Source organism: Corythoichthys intestinalis, chromosome 9 (assembly GCF_030265065.1).
Source record: "Corythoichthys intestinalis isolate RoL2023-P3 chromosome 9, ASM3026506v1, whole genome shotgun sequence".
Lineage (NCBI taxonomy): Eukaryota > Metazoa > Chordata > Actinopteri > Syngnathiformes > Syngnathidae > Corythoichthys > Corythoichthys intestinalis.
This window is the reverse complement of record NC_080403.1, coordinates 6,134,316-6,161,010: the sequence shown is the minus strand read 5'-3', so window position 1 is coordinate 6,161,010 and position 26,695 is coordinate 6,134,316. Positions and strand designations below refer to the sequence as shown.

The 26,695-nt window shown below is 37.7% G+C and overlaps 1 protein-coding gene across 1 annotated transcript in view; it reads right to left on the bottom strand.

Moving 5' to 3' along the window:
- LOC130921538 (testis-expressed protein 264) overlaps window positions 1–26,695 on the bottom strand; it is a 65,613-nt gene extending 38,918 nt beyond the window's left edge. Inside the window, 5 exon segments of the mRNA XM_057845562.1 lie at window positions 14,466–14,687; window positions 24,336–24,367; window positions 26,389–26,555; window positions 26,557–26,617; window positions 26,686–26,695. Coding sequence (XP_057701545.1) covers window positions 14,466–14,687; window positions 24,336–24,367; window positions 26,389–26,555; window positions 26,557–26,617; window positions 26,686–26,695 — 492 coding nt within the window.

Here is a 26,695-nt window from a genome sequence, read left to right as displayed (position 1 = left end):
TGAGTGGGAACACAGACAAAGAGCTTTTTGCGTTGAAAATTCTTGTGAATAAATGCTTAAATTCCTGAATTCTTTATAGACATGGACGTGAAACAGTTTCGATTTTTGGTTAAGCAAAAAAACATTCAGTTAGCATTTATTTTACGTAAATATATCGAAGTACGATGCTAGTCTGTGAGTCAATGTGGCGGCCGCCGTATGTAAACAGAGCTTTTCCGGTGAAGACTCTTGTGAATAAATGCTTAAATTCCTGAAATCTTTATAGATATTGACGTAAACCAGTCTTGATTCTTGGTTAAAAGCAAAAAAAACATTCAGTTAGCATTTATTTTACGTAAATATGTCGAAGTACGATGCTAGTCTGTGAGTCAATGTGGCGGCCGCCATATGTAAACAGAGCTTTTCCGGTGAGAATTCTTGTGAATAAATGCTTAAATCCCTGAATTATTTATAGATATGGATGTAAAACATTCTCGATTCTTTGTTAAAAGAACAAAGAACCGGGCAGTTAGCATTTATTTTACATAAATATGTCGAATGTGCTGCTAGTCTTTAAGCCAATGTGGCGCCGCCTTATCACCACAAACAGCATTTTACGTTGAAAATTCTTGTGAATAAATGCATAAATCCCTGAATTCTTTATAGATATGGATGTAAAACAGTCTCGATGCTTGGTTTAAAGCAATCTTTAAAAAAACGGGCAGTTAGCATTTATTTTACGTAAATATTGTGAATTATAACGCCAATGCCGTAGCGGTTAACTCCTCCCATTGATTTTTTTTTTTTCACGTTTCATAAGGCATTCATGGTACGAAAAACATAATAATTACCTTGAATCTTCAAACAAATCACTCCTGAGACGATACTTCCTGTTTGTACGCGGTACAGCCTTCTTACTTTTTCAACCTAAACCTGGCGTTGGATCGCTGCATGTGTTTGAGAATAACTGCGACAAACTTCGACCGACTGAAGCGAAGTGTGGGATGGTCCCTTACTTGAAGGTGTGGCGCAGTGTCTGGGGAATGTGTCCGGTCAATATCATTATGAATTCTACAGTACAAGGCATTTCAAGTACAGTATTTGGCATTAATGTGATTAGTAGTAATGATTAAGTAATGTGTTTTAGGTAATGTTAGCTGCTCATATTCAGCCAGAAACCTTTTAAAGCACCAACAGTAATGAACCACTGCGTCTGGTCATGTCTACGGGTTTAACTCCACTGACTCCGAAGCATTTGCTTCAGCATTAAAACGTAGCAATTTAATGCATGATTACGTAAATTTGTCCAATTATCTATGGTCCCTGAAAAAAGTGAAAGGCAGATTTAAATGTTAAGTCTGCATACTTCAACTGATTTACTTTTAAAAAGGGTCCCCAGACTGCTAAAATAGGAGCATTTCACCCCTAAAATTTGGCACAACGCTAGTAAATTTTTCATCCACTTGCACCTGTCCAAGTAGTACTTTTGTGATTTTTTTCTTTTTAACAAAACATTATTATCATTGATTTTTTTTGTGGCTGACAAACTTCTACTCCACTTTTAAGCCTAATTGTTGGCGGCAATGCGCAAATAAGTTGGTAAAGCATTGCATTTATCAATAATATAGTAAAAATGAGTGGAAATGAAAATATTGTCAGAGTTCCTCCTGCTCAAAGAAAGTTAAATTCAAGACTTATAAATGTTGTTTGAGACCAACTTGACAACAAACCAAAATTGTGGCCAGGGGCGGGAACAACAGGAGTGTGATCTAGTCGTTGCTAAAAGTCACACCCAATCAATCGTATGACATCCGACAACATTTCTTATAATAGATCTGCAAAGATTCTTTGTTGGATTTCATCATTTTGCAGCGCCATATTTTAGTTACGCTTGCATGAAATTTCACAAGAATGTACGAGATCGGTGCCATATCACCCTCAGAAATCCCAGATGGGAAGAGTTACAGAAGTATTCATATTTAACATGAAAAACTCTGACCAAGTGGTCGTATTTTGTGACTAAAATTAGAGCCAGTACGAGTAATTTTTTTCATCTATTCGCACATGCGCGTCTAGCATCATTGCGGGTTGTTTTTGTTGTTGATCCCGACAAACTCCTTTACGGTTAAATCCACGAGTTGGCGGCAATGTAACGACTTGATTTGGCAAAGGAAAATACAACAGAAGAAAAAGAAGGTGGAGGTGGGCGATGTGTGGAGCGGGTCAAGGGCTCGACACACGGGAGGCGATGAGCGATAGCGAAATGTGAACGTCATCGCCGTTGAGCTGAAAGCCAACACATGGTGCGCGATGAGACTGCAGCAGCAAGCAACACACACCAGCCTCTACCTGTGCGTCATCGCTCTACTCTAATTAGCTATGAATTGGAGGGCATGTTAAAATTTCCGGTCTTTTCTGTGCGCCAACAACTTTCCATACTGCTGCATTTTTATGTCCCGCAAATCATGCCGAGAGGTATCATAAAGTATGTGCTGGTCGCAAACTACTAAAATAATATGCTCCTCCATGTTGACAAAGTGTGGTGTGTGAATGTCAATTTCCGGGTTGGCCAGTGTCCTCGCAGGTGATTTTTCGATCAATAAATCTGTTGCTGATTGGTTGTAGTGCCAGGTGACAGCGATAGAAATAGAACAAAATTCCCATGTTAACCTAATTTCTAAATAGTATTCTGGTTGATGTCAAAGCTGATAGAGGATAAAGTATGGATTCATAAGTTTGTAGTTTTATGCATCTATTATGAAGGTATTTATCGGTTAAACAGTGAAAATAAGAGGAAAACTTTGCGTGTTGATTTACAGTGTGCTCTACTAAAATTTTAAGTGAGGGGCCACTATGCTCCTTGTAAAAAATGTTCATCTGGAGCCCTGTAAAAGATGAAAACTTGCAGTGAATGCACATTCTGGTCATTTTATTTCTAATCTATCGTCTTGGTGTTTAGTTACACCACTGACATTGTGTCAGTGTCCCAGTTGTTGTGGACCTGACTCTACCTAGTCCGAAATACTGAAAACGCCTAAAAAAATTTGCTGGGTTGCTGAGAGCAGTGTCCAATTGCATTCCGGGTGATGCAACAGAATCAAGTATTAGTTATTGCATGAACTGAATTTCAATGTGAAGTTTTTTCACAAAAAGGACTTACAATATGCCGTTTCAAAAAATGTTCAGTGCGGTTTGAAAACTCATTATTATGTCCCAGGTGAACTTCAAACTGCGAACAGTGAGCTGTATTTCAATAAAGAAACACTGTGATGCTGTTCCACTGGAGACTTCAAATGTGCAGTAGAGTTTAAGAATAAAATGCTGCAAATCCTTTAACACTGTAACATCATCTGGGCTCAAACATGTGCATTTCCGAGCTGATTGATGTTACATTTTCTAGCTGATTGATGTTACTGTATATACTTATAAACTCAAAGTAAAAACTATGCAGAAAAAAACAACAATTAATTGCCAGATATGTATTTTTTTTCACTTAAAGGGGCATACACTTAAAATGTATAGAACTGTTGTGCATTGGGGTGGGGCGAGTGTGGGGGGGGCTGACTACCACAACAGCATACTGATTATTTTGTAAACCTTATTTCTGGTTGGATATGTTTTTTTCGTTATTTTTCGAGCTGAATATAGCTTATAGACCCTACCCACGTGACGTCACAACTCCGCTCTCCTGAATGGTACCGCCCAATTGTCCGTCAAAACATAGTGTTAACCTGTTACGGCTACGTACATTCCTCCTATTTACGGCGTGTTTTTCTGCTCCTTAACATTAATAATCAAAATGGTGAAGGCGTGTGTGGCTGTTGGTTGCACTAACAGAGAAGATGGAAGGAGAGACTTGAAGTTTTACCGTATTCCGAGGGATCCAAAGAGGAGAGCGAAATGGACGGCTGCAATTCGACGTGAAAACTGGGCACCAAAAAATCACCACAGACTATGTAGTAGTCATTTTATATCCGGTAAGATGCATTTAAGATATACTTAGAGGGTTTTGGGCTGACAAATAACCACAATTAAGATCATTGCTAGGCTAATCGCCGACAACATACACGTATGTATGTAGTGAGAGTGCTATCGCTAAACCATATAAACATTAAAAGCCTTAACTCCATTGACAAACGACATGAAATACATTAGACTTGACAGTGGATGTTAGCAATAACAAAAGATTTTGAATTGAAAATTTCGTAACTCACCTTTCCAAGCACAAGATAGATTCCTGCCGAATTTTCGTGGACGAGGACCTGTTTCACCCAACCAGCAACAAAGTATTTATAAGCCTCCAAGCTCTTGAAGTTTTTCAAATTTTCGTGAGAATAGGCTGATTTTGTGTGGACAAGATAATTGTAAATATCAGCGTAGGAGATGTCAGGCAGACAGGGCGAAGACAGTGGGTCGAAAAACATCGATTTGGGCATCAAATATGGATCTGGCGACTATATAGAACGAAGCTTTTCCACATAACGCCTTTTATGCAACACATCCAGTGAGTTTACGGCATCAGAAAGCACCGGGTCTTCCATGAAATGCATTTTAAATTCCTCGATCAATTGAAACCAATGCTAATACAGAGACAAAATGACGGACAAGTGGGCGGAACCATACAGCGAGCACGTGGTTTTGTGACGTCGGTGGGTAGGGTCTATGGGAATAAAACATTATTTGATCTTAACTACATTGCCTAAAAGTTTTAAAAGGAATTCACAATCTGAGAGCAAATGGAGTGAGATAGGAGAGGGCAAAACCGTGTCCTGGCTGGCATCAGCTGATCTCCATCACCGACTTGTTGTTTTCTTTCAGGTGTGTGCGTTTTCTTGGGCTTTTAGCGTGCATGACCTTCCACAAGGATATCAGTGATGATAAACCTGAGGGGGGAAAATACAAATTGCAACAATGGCAGCAAATTCACTGGAAACTAAGTGCTACTTTTAACAGTTCAGCAAAGTTTTATTAAATCACTGATTGTCTTTAAATTTCACCATCCACCATTCAATGAGTGGAGCAATACTGGGCAACTATAGTAATGATGAGTCACATACAAGAGCTCATGAGTACATGTGGACAACATACAGTGCTAGCCAAAAGTATTGGCACCCCTATTATTCTGTCAGATAATGCTCAACTTCTCCCAGAAAATGATTGCAATTACAAATGCTTTGATAGTAATATCTTCATTTATTTCGCTTGCAATGAAAAAACACAAAAAAATGGGAACAATTTTAAATCATTATCATTTTACACAAAACTCCGGCCGGAAAAAAGTATTGGCACCCTCTGAAAAATCATGTGATGCTTTTCTAATTTGTGTATTGAACAGTACCTGTGGCACATAAAGGTGGTGGCAATAACCTAATCACAACTGCAGCTTAAAAGTTAAAATGGATTAAAGTCAACACAACCCTGTCCTGTGTCCTTGTGTGTACTACATTGAGCATGGAGAAAAGAAAGAAGACCAAAGAACTGTCTGAGGACTTGAGAAGCAAAATTGTGAGGAAGCATGGGCAATCTCAAGGCTATAAGTCCATCTCCAAAGACCTGAATGTTTCTGTATCTACCATGCGCAGTGTCATCAATAAGTGTAAAGCCAATGGCACTGTGGCTAAATTGCAATTGTGTTTTTTAATTTGGCGTTGTGTTTTTTAATTTGTTTTTTTGTTATGTGATTTGCAGTTGTGTTTTTTAATTTGTTTTTTTGTTATGTGATTTGGCGTTTTGTTTTTTAATTTGTTATTTTGTCATGTGATTTGCAGTTGTGTTTTTTAATTTGGCGTTTTGTTTTTTAATTTGCCGTTGTGTTTTTTGATTTGCCGTTGTGTTTTTTGATTTGTCGTTGTGTTTTTTGATTTGCCGTTGTGTTTTTTAATTTGCCGTTGTGTTTTGCACTTCAGGGCCACCGTAGATCCTCTATTTTTAAGACAAGTAATTCTTAAAACATAAATGTTAGTATGAGTTATAATAACTTGATATTAAAACCCCTCTTAATGTTTTTGTTTTAATAAAGTTTGTAAAATTATTTTAAGTGATAGGTCGCCATTCTTGTTACGTCGCAGTGCGTGACATCACTGGCCCCGAATGCCGAAATTCCAGCTTGTCACTCGTTAGCTTTCCCAACATGTCGTCAGTTCTACCCTTCCTATTTGAACCAGATCTGAAAAGTGAAGAGCAGGACAGCACTGTCGGTCGTTCACAAGACGAGCTTCAGGGAAAAATACGTGCAACAAATACCTGATAAGACAAAAGCTGGGCAAAACTGGTGATGCGAGAGAGTCCGGTTGGGAGCGAGAGTGCATGCTGTTGGGATTCGGGAACTCCGGATTTATTAGCAGATATTCAAGGTAAGCATATTGCATTTTCAAACGTTTTCCCAATATAATTATGTAGATTGTTAGTATCCAGAGCTGTCGTGTGCTTTACATACAGTACAGGCCAAAGAGCACACCTTGTGTAATCCAGGTCTTGTACATTGTAACGCGTGGTAGCTAGGATAAGCGTATAAAAGTACCAGAAAGGGGAGAAGTTTCCACTTATGCACATTTATTCACAAAAAATAATATTTCCACCTTGACCACTCTTCACTCGGAAGCTCAGCAGTACGCAAACACGCATTCCCTGACGAACTCCAACATTGTTGTAAGGTCCACGTCAGAGTCACTGTCGTCACTGTAGCGTGCCATAGTGCTTTAATTATTTGGTATGATTTGGGGAAAACTCCCACGAAGAATAGTCAACAAAAAAGATAGCAATACTAATCCAAATCCGCGTTTTTTACTCACTCGAAGATCCAGGAATTAGACCGATCCCATGGCAATATCGCAGCCGCGATTAGGCCATCGATTCAACAAAATAGACGGATCCGAAAAGCCGCTGTGGGACTGACAAATAAAAATAAATGGACGGATCCAAAACCATTATTGCAGACGCGATAGGACCCTTACTTGACTGAGGATTCCAGGAAAAATGTTCGGGCGCCAGTTGTAACGCGTGGTGGGTAGGATACATGCATACAAGGACCAAAATGGGGGAGAAGCTTCCACTTATGCACATTTATTCACTAAAAATAATAATTTCCACCTTGACCACTCACTTCACTCCCCTTTTTTCCATTTGACTGGAAATTGCATCCAAAAGCAGCACATCGTGGCATTTTACTTCGCGAGTTTAGGCAGCAATAAGCAATTGTTGAACCTGCTACACATTCGGAAAGATACCAATGACGTCATCACTGCGAGCCCACAAATCATGGCGCCAACTAACGGTCAAAATATGGACTGAATATTATAAAATATTGCCATTGATTTAATATTTTATGTGTTTCTAACAACATATTTTAGTACAAGAGAACAATTGTGGTTTATTAGAGCCTACATGTATGTAAATCAGAGGATCACTTTAAGAAACTCACTGATGGATACCCGAAGTGGTTGTTCGCAGTTATTTTGTCTAAAGGTTGTGCTACTAAGTATTAGGCTGAGTGTGCCATTACTTTTGTCTGGCCCATTTTTGGAGTTTTGTGCAAAATGATAATGTTTTTTTTTTTTTTATTCTCTTTTGTGTTTTTTCATTGCAAGCAAAATAAATGAAGATATTAATACCAAAGCATTTGTAATTGCAATAATTTTCTGGGAGAAATTTAGCATTATCTGACAGAATTGCAGGGGTGACAATACTTTCAGCCAGCACTGTAGACTCAAAAAGAAAAATAGTGATGTAATTAGATAAGGAAGAACACTGATGGTCAGTTAGAGGACCGACTGTGTACGTTGACCTCTTAGACAGTCTAAGTGCCACTGGAGGGCAGCCAGCTTAACACAATGTCCAAACAGATGGCAGAGGAAACCAGACAGGACCCAAGCCAACATCCTCCGACAGAAGTCATGCTACTGAAGACAACCTGTGGTGTTGCCACCTGTTTTTACCAAGCTGCATAATTAAACAATAGTCGCACAAGTCAGCACGTTTCAATGACTCAGTTACACGGCATCCCTCAAGCAGCCCCTACAGTATGTTATTAAGGCCCTTCATCATAGGGTGATAAAAATATCATTCACTTCCCCTATTTTGCCCTCCAGTTGACTCCAAACATATGGTACAGTAAATCAGTTTGCTTCACTACCTAAATAATACCTTCACAGGAAGCCATAAAGCATAGAAGTATATTAAAATACAGAAACTTAGATATCACATAAACGAGCTTCACTTCATTTCTGTCACTGCCAATGGGAGGCAAATTGTTTGACATTAAATTTTCTATGCTTATAGAACATTTAATGTTCCATCTGTTTCAAAAGTATTATATTTATATACAATATATATGTATTTATTATTATATATAACATTTGATTTTTTTTCCAGTCTGAATTTGATCATTTTGGTGTTGTTTTTTGGCCCAATATAGACTAATCCAAGTAGGGATTTCTGGACATCGCTCTGTATTGGTGGCCGCCATTTCTGGGCTGTTAACACGCCACAGTAGCAGCCCAGTGTCAGTCAATGTAAACAGTAACCTTAGCTGCTCTTAGGGTTGCCAACTCCCTGAAGATAAAAAAATAAGGGACACCTCATTGGTAGAGCCAGCTGGCCAATAACCGTCACCTTTTAATTATTTTTTTTTTTTGCATGTGAATTTTATTTTATTTTTTTAATTTAATTAATACTGTAATTGCAATATAATAATTTTACTCAAACCTGAATTAGGTTCATATTTGTGTGATACAAGCACATCGAAAAACAATAATTATTGGCAATGTATTTTTAATACTTTTTAAAAGTGCAAACATAAACTGAGGTGCGCTCAAAGTCCCCTCACCAATAACAGTTTAACAAATGATCAGGGGTGAAAGTGGGCCGGAACGCACCGGATCGGCGTTCCGCCAAGAAATACGATGGCGGAACGCCGTTCTGGCATACGGTGCTTTGATCCCGAAAATATGACGGCAACTGTCAAAACCCAATGTTTAAAAAAAAATTTTTTTTTAACTGCCACGCTGCCACACACGCGTCTCCAATAAGAACAATCTACTAATGTCAGATTTACATACACAAGTGTTAACAATACAAGCCTAATAAAGAGCTTGCTTAGCGTCATCCATTTTCACTGATTTTTATTAGTCATTTATTCTATGTAGTTCTCCCCAGCGTCTCTCTCTATCTGACAAGTCGCATTGCCTGTAGCCCTTTTCACACATATTACCAGGGAATTTCCCTTATAAGGTAACGCAGGATTTACTCTCGTCATTGCTTTCGTGCATGAAAAGATTCCGAGAATGAAGTCAGTTGGACGCTTTCACAGACTTGACCTGTGTTGCCCACCGGCACTCTCTGTGCGTGGAAGGCTGCTAGGCGATTTTATAACCGGGACATTACATCATTTTTGGTCAGCATTGTCACAATGTTGGTCAAATCCTGTCGTGTTTTGTTCCGGAGGGAGCGTTCCCCGACGTGTAACTGCAACCAATTTAAGGTCATCAAGAGGTAAGATCGGGCCTAAAAAAATCCAGCCTGACCCGACCCGACCCGGGTCCGCTGGTATTAATGCCCGACCCGCCCGAGCCCAATCAATTAACTTGATTTGCAGGCCCGAAAAAAACCCAAAATGTTATGTTTTATTTGTAGGCCCGAGCCCTGGAAAAAAAAAAACGAAATTTTATATTTTATTTGTAAGCCCAAGCCCGAGAAAACCCCCCTCAAAATTCTATGTATTATTTGTGAGGAGGAGAGGGAAGGGATGCTCCAGTCAGACCTGGACAGATCACTGCTTGCTGCTTGGAAAAACGGACTGGTTGCGTTTTGCGTGATCACATTTGGTGACAATGCCTGCGCATTAAAGCCTGTCTTTTGTAACGAATTCTCAGTTGGCAGAAAAAAACCGCAACTTTTCTTAATGTTTAAATAGTCTCCATATTTGTATGATCATTTTAAATGCATTTGCACAACGAAATAACGCTGGAAAAGTTTGTAAAATGTAAATAAACAGATGCGGTTTTGCATCGCAGAGGAGAAAGAGTAAAAAGAGGGCGCATGGCACGCTCTGGCTCTGCAATGACCATACAGCGCCTTGTCTTTTTTATCCAAATTATTTATTTGATAAGTATTCCTTTGTTTAACATCCATACATCGTTTTGGTACACGTATATAAATATATATTTATTTTAAAAATTTAGCGAGAACCCCGACCCAAACGTAATGATTGACATTTTAATTTCGTTATGTTTTCAGTTTAATTTAGCCATTTCCAGCTTGCCATGTTTATAGCCCTGCTTTCACACACACCAGGAGAAAGCCAACGCAGGCATGGTAAGAACATGCAAACTCCACACTGGAAGGCCGGAGCCCGGGATTGGACCCTTGGTATCAGAACTGAGGGGAACGTGCTAACCACTGTGAAACCTGTTGTGTTTTATTGTGTGTTATATTTATAACTGTGCCAAAAGTTCTTGCATTTTGGTGGTTTTAGGAGGTTTAAGCCGCCCCCCCCTACACACACACACACACACAAAAAAAAAAAAAAAAAAAAAAAAAAAAAGGGCTCTGTGGCGAACTTTATGTTAGGGAGTTCCAGCAAGAAATTCAAGCCACTTTCATCCCTGCAAATGATCACTCCAAACATAAGATGAAAATGCAAACGAAATTGATAGAACATGAAAATATAATACAAATAGTGACAATAAAGTACACAGAGAATAAAAAGAAGACAAATGATCATCATTTTGAACATGCTTCTTACTCAAGCTTCACTCAAACTTTTCCCACTTTCTATGTTTTCTTCCTGTATCATAATGACAACCCACAGTACCTCAACCAATGAGGTGAGTGAGATTGTCATTGTTCTGTCATCTCATTGGTCAGAAAAGAGGAGAGGCGTGGGAATGTGTTCCCCTACATATTCTTGAAAAGCACCATACCAGTTGTCATTCGTTCTACAAATAAAATACTATTTTTGATTTTCATGACAATACAGGACATAGCACGTCCCTTGTAAGCTTAATATCGGAAGCTAAATACCGGACGCGTACTTTTGTTTCTTAGTACAGGACTATCCCATGGATCGTTTTGCACAGATTAGTCTATAGTAATGCAATAGGTTATAATGTAACAATAACAGTTCGTATAAGTGTTGTTGTGCTGAGAGAAAATATACAAAGCAAGATACCAAGGGTATGTTAAACATTTCTACATGGTATATCGAGCTACTGTATATTGAGAAAATTAAAACAAACAAAAAAAAGTCGAAAAAGGCTCATGACCTTACTCTGATTCTGATTTGACATCTGAAAGCAACATTGTTGTATCATGAAATTGATTACGACCCAATATATATTCAAAGTTGAGTTAGAACCTGTTCTTTCTTTCTGCATTGCGTCACCATTGTAACTAAGCCTAAAATTCTGTCACTCTTCAATATTTTTAATTTTCTATTGTGATATTTTCCCTTTGGAAACAGCATTCAAAAATACACTGCCAGAACTCCAGAAAATGTTGCAGCGGTAATAACATTAATAATAATTAATAATAACACAATAATAACTGATCCCATTTGACTGATTTTTAAAACCTAATGAAAACAGAATGGCATTATTTGTAATTTTCAAAAACAACAACACTTTTTTGTTTCTTTGCTTTATTTGGCTTTTGTTAAACCTACAAATGTGTCAGATGAGTTTGCATGACCCGTTATGAAGCTTTAATAAACTCCTACCTACAGGCAAGTAAGTTTTGTATGAATATATGCAATGTCAGAAAAGGGTGTCAGAAAAAACGGTCATTCTTAGCTGCATTTGCAGTAACTAAACTGAGGGATGCAATGTTGAGACATATGTTATGGCTTTGTCCTAGCTCAGGGGTGAGCAATCCAAAATCTGGAAAGAGCCGTATTGGACCAGAAAAAAACAAAAAACATATGTCTGGAGCCGCAAAAAATTAAAAGCCTTACATAGGCCTTATAATGTTGGCAACACATACTGTATGTATCTGTATTAGCTATAATAACCTACTATCAAAATTACTAAGGTGGCTAAAAATACATAATGAGCCTTCACGAATAAATGTTTATTTTTCCGCTCTGTTGTATGATGCCATCTCAAGTTTAACTTCATTACAATATTAATGAATTGTTCCATTTCGTTTATGAAATTAAAGGAATGGAATAAAGAAATCCGATTTTTTTATGTCATTTTTATTTTGAGGTTTCGGAAAGAAAACAAAATGGAACGTGCATAACATGCCCCTTATCTGGGCAAGCTTTGATTTTCTGTATTATCTCGGTTTTGTTTTTGAAGTCTGCAAATAGGTGTTCTGATATGTTGATGAATGTCTCCTTCATGTACTAACCATCTGTGAACGGTTTTCCACGCTTTATTATCTCCAGGGGTTGCAACAAAACATGCAGCAGTAGTTAAGTTTGGCGATGCAATCCACTACTTAAATCTATTTTTGCGCTCCTCTAAGCTCTTCAGAAGTAATGCAATTGCACTTTTTCTCTCACTGACAACTTCGCGCCACAGCGTAAACATTCAGGCAATCCTTTCGCATTGGCAATGAATGCAAATGATTCGGTCCAAGAAACGCTGAATCCTCTGTTCTCGTCAGTTATTTTTCTTTTTCTTTATCTGATCCATGGCCCATCACACGGCCGCCCTGCTGACAGACGTGTGTCGCAGGCTATGACACAAATCTTTGTTGATAGAAATTTTGAAATTTATTATTTATCCTACACATTTTTACAGGATTGGAAAACGTTAAGAATGTTTGTGTCATTTTTGTCCTCCAGCGGGAATCACATCGAAACAAAAAATATATTTCCCTCCTCTACCTTTTTCCATTTTCAAACATTTTTGAAAATGCTCCAGAGAGCCACTAGGGCAGTGCTAAAGAGCCACATGCGGCTCTTAAAACACGGGTTGCCGACCCCTCTCCTAGCTTATAAAGTGTTGAAAGGGTAATATTTAATCAGTTTCTTCAGTGCTGGAAGTCACAGTCACTCCAGATCCCTGAATATTAATTTTGGCAGAAGGACTCCAGCTCCCCAAGGTGGGGCACAAGATTTGTTTTTACCACACTATTGGTGCGCCTTCTGAACCTTTTGAGGTGGAGCGTGGATCCCCCGCCCACAATATCCCACTGGATAGGAGAATGCTGATGAACCTTGAGTTTGAGAAAATTAGGATCACACTTTGTGATTCTGAAAAATATGTTTATAACATAGGGAAGCCTTTTTTGTTATCCTCTGAAAACTCATGACAAAATTGCATGAATAACTCAGCAAAGTGTCAATTCCATTGTAAAGGTGGTGACATTTTCTGGGGTGGGCTTCATGCATTCCAGACACTGGCCATGTTGCCCCTTCTCGATTACTTAATTCAATTCAATTTATTTCATAGCCCTATATCACAATAAGGTTGTCTCAGAGGGCTTTGCAGAGTCAATATGATACACAGTCAGATACAGTAGATGAATTAGATGAGTTCATTTCCTGGGCATCCCCCATCCTTAGACCCTCCATGGGGTAAGGAAAAACTCCAAAAACCCAGTGGGAAAAGAGAAACCTTGGGGAGAACCACAGTCAGGAGAGATCCACTCCCAGGACGGACAGGCTATAGATGCACAAGGACTGATGATGGGTATTAGCAGAAAGAGTTCCAGTTTGTAGGGATGCAATTAATTGTTTGACTTTTTTTATTATGGTCGAACAGCATCATACTGTTATTAATGTGCTTGGGGTGATCATGTTTAGTGTTTCTTTCTCATTTCCTCTCTTATAACGAGCAACGTTGTTTGCTGCTGACTTCCAGTTGGATTATGTAGGATGCAGGTATAGTACTGGGGGCGGGAGTTGCTTTTTGCTTGAAATTTTTGAGTTGTCATTTTCATAAAACATCAATCCAAAGAACTTTGAAAAGGAAAAAACACTGAAATCTGTTCTCGGAAACAATCCCATTGTCTGGCTGCCTCTCCTAGAGATAGACCTCTTTTCAGGAAATCTGTTCCATATTTTCTGCCAGTTAGCTGAGCACCAGCATGGCATTATATTTTGAGTCATTTCAACATACAACATTTAGGGTGGAGATATGCAGAGGTTGCATCAATCCGATCCGTGAATTAAATTAATATTAGCACCTGATGACAATACTGTATCAGACCAACAGCCCTAATAAGAATTATTGAACCAGATTGAGATTGCATCTTTTAGTGATGGTTTTTCAAATAATAAAAGATATATGATCTGTGCACAATGTACTGTATATGTTCTTAATGATGTTTTTAATAACATTCCAACACACATTTAAAAATATATACGTTTTACTCCAACTCAAGTTTGCCAACATTACAAATAATGTTGGGCTTGACTGGCTGTCTTGTGTTGAGTCCTATTTGGGATCACATTTGTAAGTTCAAGCCGAAGCAACCCGCGATATTTCTGAGGCAATAGAAGGCAGATTTGTGTTACAGAAAGGTGCAAAAAAGCAAAATACCTTAATGTAGCTTTCTAGCCGTGGATAGACTCTTTTTATTCCCAGGAGAAGAGAGAAAATGGTCCGGTGGGGGAAGGAGGTAGTGACCGCGTGCGTGACTTCAGGAAAGGAAAAAACTTTAAAGCCTGATGTCTCGTAGCGCTTCAGAAGCTCCTTGTCGGCCTTGTTCTCCGCCTCACTCACAATACTGCCAACAGCACAGCGGCACTGAGTTCCAGGCACCTTTAAATTAAAACAATGCAGGCAGGTGAGGACGATCATTAAAACAAAAGATGCACAAGCAGCATGAAAGGAGTTGCTTTGATTAGGGAAAAAAAGTATAGTCAGCCAAATGATTAAATTTAAGAGAAAATACGCTAATTAAATAGAGCTCAAATTGTTGTATTTAGAATTCCGAGCAGTCAGAGGACTCAAATAATTAAGTAGAGGAGGACAGAGAGGGGTTTAATAAAAAACAAATGAACCCTCTTGGGACATCCTAGTGTGCGAAGTGGCAATAGATGCATAGAATAGAATACAAAGATATGTTCATGAACCCATCATGCTGACATTACAAAGATATGTTCATGAACCCATCATGCTGACATTCTTTACACACTATCGTGCAAATGTTGTTTTTGTTAACAATGACGATGGCGGAATTATTTAATTTAGAACTCTTTTTCCATCACAATATCGGTAATGAGAATGAGCAAAACATGTTTTTGGAGACTAGACTTAAAAAATTACGAGATTTGATTCTAGGAAAGCCTAAAGGATGTACTGTATATGTGTGCTTTGTTTATGATTGTGACTGGCCCGTTAAGATGAGAGAGTTCCCTTGACCTTTCATCTCTCTGGTCCTTTGAGAAGGAAGCGCGTTTGCCCCTTATCTTTCTTCTCCCGTCATAACATGTTTACTTGCTGATCAACCCCAGTCGTGTCTTACCTCTTACCATACAGAAGTCGTATGTAAATAAGAAATTTAAGTAGAGCTGCTGAAATGTAAATTAAGTGTCATCCGGCAAATTATGTCACTAACTCCATCTATGTCAAACTTGGATCTTTTACATCCATTTAAAAGAGAGATAATTTGCCGGATAACACTAAATGACATTTGTTATAGGCATTCATTAATGCTCATGACAGTGTCATGTCATAACTATGGTTGTTTAATGACAGTATTATGGCGCCACTGTTAAAAAAAAAAAGTTTTACCAAATACTATAACTAGCAATTAATGAAACAACTGGAACAGTAACTAAAGAAATACTTAGCACAAAACATGAATTTGGATATTTTTTTACATCTGTAGCACTGCAATGCATGCTAGGAGGCATGTTGGACAACAATAGTGTTAACAGCAGGTGCCAGCAGAGGGTGACTGTCTCCTCCAAGGGAGCAGTGATGGCCAAAGTAATCTTGTTGAATGAATTAATTTGCAATTGGTTCAAAGCTTCACGGTGGTTCATTTTGGTCTCATGACAGTCGTATGATGCCACAGCCAAATAAAGTGTTACTGGTTAATATATTTTGGTGCAAATATCCCGTAATACAGTGAGGACAGCTGTGGTTTATAGTCCAGTGCAGCATATCTATAAACAAATGCTGTTTTCGTGTCAAATTTGGTGAGTGGTGGCTTATAGACCGGTGCGAAAATTATGGTAACACACCTGTGGTGTACATTAAGTCAGTGAAGCTAAGTTAAATTGCCAAATACACATTGGTGTAGCCAAATCATTTTAACAGTGAATATATTTGTTGATAAGGCAGTTTCAAGTTTCAATCACTGTAGTATATTTTATCTAGCAAGTCTGGAGTAGATTAGAAAGCAGGTTTTGGCTCAGCCTTGGGGCAATGTCCCTCTGACAAACCACTGCAACTTTTACCTGCTGAACATGATAGAGTACAGAATGGGACTAATTGTTTTAGTCAAATTTTGTGACATTTGTGTAGTTTGAGACTGGTAAAAATAATAGTTTCTCTTGCCAGGGTTCATTTACAGGTACCTTTAGAAAATGTTGAAGACGTGATAGAGGATTAAGATGTCTAAAAATCCAGGGTATCCACACAGGAGCACTACATTTACATTACAGCCAGACAAAATGGGTACTAAAATAACATTATTTAAAACAATCAAACTAATGTGTTTTTCACAAGGTATATTTACAGATTGCGTTTGTAAACTATAAAAATTGCACAATTTCACAACGTCTTTGGAGTTGTTGCATGCAGAGAGGCAAAACAAGAGGCTTTACCTTTTTCTGGATTATCGATATGTTTTATACTTATCGATAAACCCGGTTGGGTGTGAATTTCCACAGAGAACTCTCAAAAGATCTATTCACGATGTCAAGTATGTGCCTGCAAGTTTGGCTCATTCGTGAGCAGAATATGAAACACATTTGACATAGAGTCACTAGTATTGATGTAGGACAATGATTAGATGCTATGTTGCGATTGCCTCTGAGATCATCCCTCACTTGGTCGAGGCTTTCTTGAATGTGCTGACATTGCTTATAGCTCCAAGACAACACTTTTACAGTTTTGATGTTTCCAACAAGAAGACACAACCAATATATTATATTATTCAAGTGTTTCTAGAGGGTTGATTAAAAATGTAATTCAAGTAAATAATGATAGAATAGATATCTCAACCATGCTCCACTAGCCCCAAAACTTGTGGAACCTATACGTTTGCACACAATCTTTAGCATGACTCTTGTTGACTTTCTATTCCATAACTTGGCTGCAGGGGACGGAACTTGATAAGCATATGCTTCTCCCGTCAGCCCTTGTCTTTCTTCGGTTCTTTCTCTCTCGGGTTAATCATATCACATCTTGTAACTGTCAATGATACCGATGATGATGACAATAAATAAATATACTGGCTATAACTGGGCTGCTGATATCTGGTACCCCTCTGGGGGAACAAAAACACACACAAAAAAATTGTGGGTATCATGATTATAATACTCTTAGTTTTTTCCGTAAACCGTAATTTCCCGAATATAAAGCGCATCCGTGTACAATGCGCACCCCAAATTTACTTGTAAAATCTAGGGGAAATTATTGTACCCGTTTATAACACGCACCCTAATTTTAGCACCAATAAATAGAAGAATACAAGAAAACAGCTCGTGTACAGATACAGAAATGTCATTTTACTGACTGGTGAAACACAGCACAAGCATAGCATATTGGTAGTTCAAAACATTACCATAAACTGACAATATTTACGGTAATAATATGATTTGAAAACTTCTCCAATTTACCAGAATGTAGGAGAAAACAAAACAGATGTGACTTTTCTTTTAAAGGCTGCTGTATAACTTGCTTGTTTCATCATGATGAATAAATGTTTCTTCCATGGATTGATACGGTAAAATGAAAGTGAGAACATAGGTCGGAAATCCGAGAGAGCTCATCGCTGTCGACACTATGACATATTGGTATTCTATGTTATGTTGTTCTATGTTGTGGCACTGGTGGATCCATGCTGCTGTATTGTCATATCTATGTTGTGATTGTCTATGAGCCAGAGGGCCACTGAGGCTAGACAAAATATCGCCGCATTATAGCCGGACTGTCAGCATTTAAGTTCATTGAAAGCAAGAAATAAAACGTTGAACACGGCACTCGAAGTATTCTAGTTTTTTTCAAGACAAGATTAAAACAGACACGACAGTAACAATAGGAACTATTGTTATTTGGGTTAGTTGACGGACACACACAGGAAGTCTGTATTGTTACGTTTGTTATGGTCTGAGTTGCGGAGCTGCAATAAACGTTGACTCAAATGAGTTCAAGAAACTAAATTCTGTGCTTTATGAAGAGTGAAAAAAGCTGAACTTAACACAGACGAAATCATTCGGCCGATCAGAGTGAAGTATTTCCGAAACAAAATGGTGACGTCAGGTACCGTAATGGTCGGCAACGGCTCGCCGCATACGTATCTTCAACATAACGTGGCCGTGTCAGTAAAAAAAAAATCTGTTATATATATATATATATATATATATATATATATATATATATATATATATTTATTTATTTATTTATTTATTTATTTATTTATTTTATTTTTATTTTTTTTAATATATATATATATATATATTTCTGTCTCCATCCATGTACCCGTTTATAATGCGCACCATGATTCTACAAGTTGATTTTGGGGAAAAAAAGTACGCATTATATTCGGGAAATTACGGTAGTTTGGGTTTATTCATTATTGCTCCTGACAAAAAATATCCAGAATCTTTCTAAAAGAATGTTGGCATCACTGGGCAATATATATTTGCGTTTCAGTTGAAGACAATTCACATCATTGGCGTTGTAACAGTGGAAAGCTGCTAACATGAGTTCACAACAGCCAACTCTGCTGTTCACAAACATACTATCCATAAAATACTCACACATAACTCGCCATGGTAGACAATTTAAGTTTGGAGGCTGCATGGGACAATACACTAAAACATAGTGAAAGTAAAATTATGCTTTGTTTTGCATGACGTTTGGCCACAAGAAACTAGGGGTGTGACATTATATCGATATGGTGATACAGTATATGGAGATACTTTGTATCAAAATATGTTATGCTATGCTCCCGCCAAGAAGATCCATATATTGTTTTTAAAAAAGTGTCACCGTTTCATAAAGGAACCAACAATTAAATATCAAAATTCTCCTCTACAAAAAGTGTCTGTGTTAAGACTCATTTTTTGACAAGAATGTTGCAATATTATAGTGTTGCTGTTTTCATTTCCAGAAATGTTTCACTGGATATTTCCCTGTTTGTGAGAAAGACAATATCTTTTGACAGATTGTCCACGAAAGTGCAAATCATAAACATTGTTTATTTTTCCATTTATAAATGCTTGTTTCTCGCTTTTAATAGTTTTATCGTTGAATATCGTAGATTTCCTGATTTTTCTATCGATAGGCATGTCCAGAGGAGATATAGTGAGTATTAGCAAAAGAATGCTGAATTCCCATATGCCAGGCAGGAGATCTTGAGAACGACCAAAGAGGAGGTTTATGGATGTAGTTAATGAGGACATGAAGGGAGTTGGTGTGAGAGCAGAGGATCCAAAGGACAGGGTTAGATGGAGACAACTGATTCTCTGTGGGAAAAGCCAAAAGGAAAAGAAGAAGAAGTGAGATAATTGTTATCGTGAGCCTTAAGTCGCAAATCATATCATATCGTGAATAACCCAGAGGTTCCCAACCCTACAAGAAACTCACAATGCTGGTCAAAGAAAGGGTCAACTTCGGGTCACGACCATGCTGGGGGAGCTGTCACATCTCAACTGTGCATTTAATTTTCAGTTCGAGGTGCGTGTTTTTCAATGGTTTTTCGAAAATTTTGGGGGGAGAATTGCTTTCTTAATCTACAAATGAAATACTTATGAAATACTTTTGAGGTGTGCGAGAAAAAACAAAGGTCTCACTGCTCAGCTGCATTGAAAGTGAGCAACTAGGAAAAAACTGCTAATCACTCCACGGTATACCTTGCCGGCTTACCTATGCCCCTGACCATTATAAAGGACAGATATTGGACAAATGATCTAAATACAACTGTGACCCTTGTTTTGCACACAAAGTAATTGAGAAAACAATCAATGACAATCCACTGTAACCCAGTATAAAATATTCTTTAGGATTTATGTCCAGATTTGAAATGAGTATGGCAACAGAAGGAGAAGGTCAAACAATTCACTGGCATATTAAATAGTTTCACATGGACTTTCTGTCAGAGACAGCATTAGCAAGATTGTCAACTATTTCATCAGCCTCCACAAAGGATAGCAGCCGCATTAATTTGTATCTCCTGACCGAGTCGTCCTTCGCAGCTACCATTGTGTCATGACCCAAGCATGGCTTCTTGAAGCTTTAGAATGTGTCATTTTACCAATAGTGATTTAAATGAAGGCAATGTATGCCAAAACACAGTCTCTGATTGCTGTAGGGAACATAGAAAGGCTGTAAACATCTCATAAAGGATAAAGTAAGTCGAAGGACAGAAAAGAGAGCACATTAGGTCAGGGAAACACCGCTTGAAACTCGAGAGATGTCAGCGAAAAGGAATTCAAGAGTGGGGCCCAGAATATGTGATCGCTTTTTGAAGGAACAAAAAGAACCACTCTGGCCCTGTATCCATGGTAACCATCACAAGACCAACTCCAGTCCTTGTTGAGGTCTCTAGTTTCCCCTGAGGAAATAATTAAGGGTGGTAAACGTGAGAAAGGGCTACTGAGAAAAAAAACAAGTCAGGGGACGAGAGTAGTCATGCAGACAATTCTCCTCTGTCAGCCGCACCTTTAGAAAATTCTTCTCACCGCAAACATCAATGGCAAGTGTCTTCCCAGTCAGTCCCCAAATAGAAGTCTTTCTATTTGAGAGCACTCTCTGGGGTTCCTCTCTAGGACTGAAAGCATCCAGAGGCTTGGACGCTAATGAGCTGAGATCATTACACCAATTATTTGAACTTAAATCAGAACTTGGCTCAGACCATGCATTGCCAGCACCCAATGCTATCCTAATTGTCAGCTTTTGAAAAGAGGATTTAAATCAGAGCTCGGAAGGTTCTACAGTATGTCTGAGCCTTTTAAAAGAGGCTGAAACTATTGAGAAACAGCTCAGGTTATAGTATGTAACAATTACATTATGGACAATCAGAATTGCAGTAACCGTACCAAGTAATAAAGCAGTTTATAACTTCAACTAAAATTCCATAACGCGGGCCAAGCCTCTTTTAAGGTAAGACTAGGGCAAGACCAATTGCGCGGAAGCAACTGAACTTTATTCAGAGTATAAGTCTCATTAGGGTAGAGGTTTGGGTGTTTTTGGGTGCCTTGAGGTTTGTAATAAATGATATGCAATTAATTCCACTGAGTCTCCCAGCCTGCACCCTGCAAAAAATAATGTGTTTTAATCAGAAAAATTGCAGTAAATAAAGGACCACTGTAAATTCTAACAAGTTTACTTAAAGAAATTTAGGAACCCGATTACCTTGGGAAAAGTAAGTAAACAAACTTATTGTGTTAAGTAGTGTGAAATTATTAAATTTAAGTGAGTGGTACTGTTTTTTTCCAAGTTGTGAGAGCTTAATGTATCTTAATAAAGTTAAATTCAAATCAAATTGTTACAACTCAATTACTTCGAGTCAACTTAATATAACAAAACAAGTGGGAATCACTTGAAATTTGTGTTACACTTTACTTGAGGTATCTTAGTGTCAATAAAATTGACAGGAACTCAATAAAGGTAAGTCACATTAACTTAATATACTATGCCAAAGCTAGTGGGCAGTACTTAAATGTAAGTAAATGCACTTAAGTTTAGCTAACTTTAAAAAAGGAATTCACAAAATGGCATTATGAACTTTTTTTTTTTTTTTTTTAATTATTTCAGTATTTGTAAACAATATAACACAGCAACAAACAGACTTGGCAACATTTACTCTGTAAAAATACAACCTGATCATTAAAACTGCAACATTCAAGTAAGCACCTCTATCACATTTCCAGTGCACATTTTGCTGCTCATTCGGTGTGCACACTTGGAGGCAACATAAGGGGCCATTTACATGGTGACGATCCAAGATTACGGCAAATTTCATTTGCATATACATGATTCCGTGTCGAATGATGTCGCGATTCCGCGTGAAAACGATGTACCATATTTTTCAGACTATTAGCCGCTACTTTTTTCCCGGCATTTCTAATCCGCTTTTATAATGAAGCGGCTTATTTATGGATTTTTTTTAGCTTCATATTTTCTTGTTAAAAATAACAAAAAATGGATAATTAGACATATTTTCAAAAAATGGCTTTCCAAATTTTGCCATTACATATCTCTCAGCCGCTACACTAGCACCGATAAAGCTTGCCAGGAGCTCATCAGACTTACTTAAAAACTTAGGATTTTATGGATAAATATGGCTCCATCTGATACTATATGCTGCTACAAAAGAACAATTTTAAATGGATGGACATCCACTATTTGCTACAACAAGAGAACGCAACGCTAGCGTTGATTAGCGGTTTTCAACTGGCACTCGGACGACTTTATTTTCCACAGTGTGCTACAACAAAGTTGCTATATAACGGCTAGCGCTAGCTGCTAACTGTTTTTAAGAGGATTTCCTCCACTTCAATTCAGAAGGCAAGGTAAAGTGGATTATATACGTATCTTTGGAAATGTAGTGACCTGTTTTTTAAAGTTTGTTTTGAAGCACTCAGACAACACGAGTTGGTGATGTTGACGGGTGTTTATCTATTTAATATATATTTTTGATCAATCAAATATTTCTTTGTTACATTTACTGTGTGTAAATATCCAATGTTAAGATATTGACACCTGCGGGTTATAGTCAGGTACGGCATATATGTAGATTTATTTTTTAAATTGTGTGAAATTTTGCCTGTGCGGCTTGTAATCAGGTGCGCTTTAATGTCCAAAAATTACGCGAGTAATCATGCCACGTCCTAGAGTGCAGTGCAGTTTAACAAGGCGAGAGCAACTCGAGGCAATGCCACCCCCCCCCCTACATTTTATTTTGCAGTTTTATTTATCCACGGATTTTCCTGTATATTTAATTTTTCTTCCGTATTTCTTGTACGTATGTTGTTCTTTACAAGTTTAAATGATTGTATGACATTGCTTGTCAATTAAAAAAATGAAAATAAAAAAAAAATGCCGTCCATGCGTTTTTTTTCTTTTGCGTCAAAAGGCACAAAAAATACGAAAATAACATATAATTAAATTTAAAATATTTTTAAAACAGTAAATAAAGCCACCAATCTGCCATGTTTGCAGTTTTGTATGCTTGCTAGCAGTGACTGTGCAATCCCCACAATCGAATCGTTCCACTTTGGAGGCCGGAATCAGAAGTTTGCATCTTCGCCTTCCGTTTTCACCATCAGCATATAAAGGCGAGGCCATTCTGCAACACAATTGCTGTGTCTTTGTGTCGCAGCACAGACATGTAAATGACCCAGAAGACAGGGGACAAGAGCAGTTATTTGGTTTATCTGTGCAGCTGTAATAGGGTACCACTGTATTCTTGGTTAAACATCAATTGTACTTTTTTTTTTTTTTTTTTACCATGTCGTTAGAATTGGAAGTTCAGTTTGGGCTAGTTAGGTGAGAAACCTCTTACCATTTCATGCATTTTTATTTTCTCTAATCATTGTTACTTTTAAATATATAACTAATGCTGCAATGATTCATCGATTAACTCGAGTAATTCGATTAGAAAAAAGATTTGAATTAAATTATGCTGCTTCGAGTATCCGTTTAATTAAAGTTTGTTTTGAAAGCGTTTGCATTTGGTTTTATTGATTTAGGGTGGATACACTGCCCTCTAGTGGCAACAGTGAATATGACATAACTGATTTCACATGGCTAAATCCAGCTGCTCCCTGTTAAGACCAACATCAGCAGTTTTTTTTTAGCTTATGCTTTTATTAGGTATATTTATCCTTTTTTGGTCGGGGAGATATGTGTTTGAACTATTTGCTAAGCGCATTGCAAAAAAAAAAAAAAAAAAAAGCATTTTATAGCATTTAAGCTAGCAGACTTGTGCTATGTAAGTTAGCCAATTGGTCTTCTGTTGTACTTAGATCTGCATTTATTCATTTTTTATACAGTTTGAGGCTCAGCTCAGGTATTAATTTTTTTTATGTTCCTTATCCGATTACTCAATTATTCGAACTAACTAGTTAATCGACTACTAAAATCGGTAGCTGCAGCCCTATATACAACATGATAAACTATTGGAGTGTCTAGTAAATTGTTAATTGTTGATCTAATGTAACATTTCTACATTGCAGTTCTGCTTGGTTTAAAGCCTTTTGGAAAATCAAGTACCTCTGGGGGACTCACATGCGTGAAAACACACCACATGAGTTGGAAGACTGCAGAGCATTGTGCAGGATTAGATATCAAGAACGGTTCCAACAGATATTATTGCCCGCTGTGCACAGGCTCAGATATGTTTGGATAAGCTCTCATGAACAGAAGGTGGGAAAACATCTCAAACAACTCCACCCCATTATATTTTATGCAGTTTGCAGTGTTCTACTATGGAAGAGATATATAACGACAAAGAGATAAGATGTAAGAAGGTAAGAGGTTAAAAAAAAAATGGAAACTATTCAACAGAGAGACCTGACATTGCTTGGAAATATATTAGGCTTCTGTTTCATAGTATGACTTTCAAATGGTTTAAAGGGGTTAAAAGATCTTTACAGCAGAACAATATCCATCCATTTATTTTCTACTGTGCTCATTTTTTTTAATGGGGAAGACACCACCTTTACCATGTACATCCCAGCGAAAGACTCTCATTTAACAAATTGTAAAAAAGAAAAAGAAAAAAAAAGACACACAATTTTTCTGATGCGTAACAGTGGAGGTCGGGAGGCACCAAAGCAGGTTTTGACCGCTGACACTAGACAGTCGCCTTCGACATGGCCAGAGCCTTCCCTGTTTTCATAGGAGTCATTAAAATAGCCTGATCCTCATGTAGTGTAAGGCAACCATTAGACAGAAAAGGAAGGGTAGTAGGGTCATGATGAGCATACTTTTGCTTGACCACTGTGGCCTTGCCAGGGATTTAGGATGCTTGTGTGAATGTGGGGTAAAAGAGACAGTTAGGCAAGTATTTATGGAGTGATGTATGTACAGCAGGGAGAAAACAGATTGTTGGTTGGGTGAACCGGCATTCTTCCTAACAGTGACGTGCAATGAGGTTTATAATTGCTGTGGCACTGACTAAAGAGTCAGAACTCAAAAGAGAAGATACACCTAAATTTAAATTTTTACCTTAATTGAAACAATGTTGTTTTCAAATCTTTTACATGCTTCAATCAGTTGCACACTGTTCGACAAGGTGATGACAAGAACATTTGGAGCCGGTTGTGGCCAGGGCTGAACGATATTGGAAAAAACTCACATTGCAACTTTTTGGGGGGGTTTGCGATATACTGTATTGAGATATGTATTAAAACTAGAGGAATTTTCACCAAACGACCTGAACAGCTCCGTTTGGGAAGACATTGGCTTATTTATTAGATTGTTTTTCCTGAGTTTCCCCCTTGTTTTCCTCAGTTTCCCTTGCATTCTTACTTTTTTTCTTGATTTTATATTCTTTAAACAATTTATCATTTTTCATTATACAAATGTTATCTTAGTTTCCCAAATTTTTTATCGTTGCATTATAGATTTAAGGTGCTTCAATTTCCTTTAATTGTATTTATTTTTTATTCGTTTATTTAAGAACTGAAAGTGCAAAATACCTAAAAACCGCGATAAATGATCCCTTTAATCCAGGCTAAAGGGGTTTATCTGCCAATGATGAAGATTGCTGTATATAAAAGGGATATAGAAAGCCATGTCTTGGCAGACTTCCTGCTTATATGAAGCAAACCAAGAGTTTAGGTGTTCAAAAAAAAAAAAAAAAAGCACATCCTGCTGTAAGACTATGAGCACATCGGGATGGCAATATTCATATGCTCCAGCATTGGCTGGTTTCTGTACTACAAAAGCTACTACAAAAACAACAAATGAAGCAGATTTTTTTTGTGTTTTGTATAGATTCTGCTGGTTAGGAAACCATCGCCAAAGTCCCCCCCCCCCCCCCCCCAACCAAATTTTTCAGATAAATAAAAACCAACCTTTTTTGTTCTTTTTAATGACTTCGCCAATTCTTTGAAAACAGTAATATAATGGATTTTTTTTTTTTTTTTTTTTTTTTTTTTTTTTGCTGGGACTGCTTACTAAAATGACTATTTTACCTTTTCAGAGCATGTGTTGTCAAAGGAAATATTTTGTCGCCATCTACCGGCCAAATCTAAGCACTTCTTGACTTTTAATCACTTGTAAAACACTGATTAAACACCGCTAATGTGCTATGAACGACAATCAGAAAACATACACGATTTATCTTTATCTTTAAACAGTTCTTCGCAGTTTTTATATGGTCCTTCTTTAAACTTGTAGCCAAATGTAACATTTTTAATAGGAGGACAGCCAGTAATTATGATAATATCTGACAAGATTCCGGAGTACAAAGAGTAACTTCCTACGAGCAACAGAGTGAGCCAACCCAAAGGCCACACTCAGACTCATCCACTCGAACATAATGACAAATATTAAAGCTACAACTGTGTTAACACTAAATTTTAAACTTTTCCTATCGGTCTTTGTCAGGTGACGTAAAGCTGTCAAAAGCCGCAGTGCAT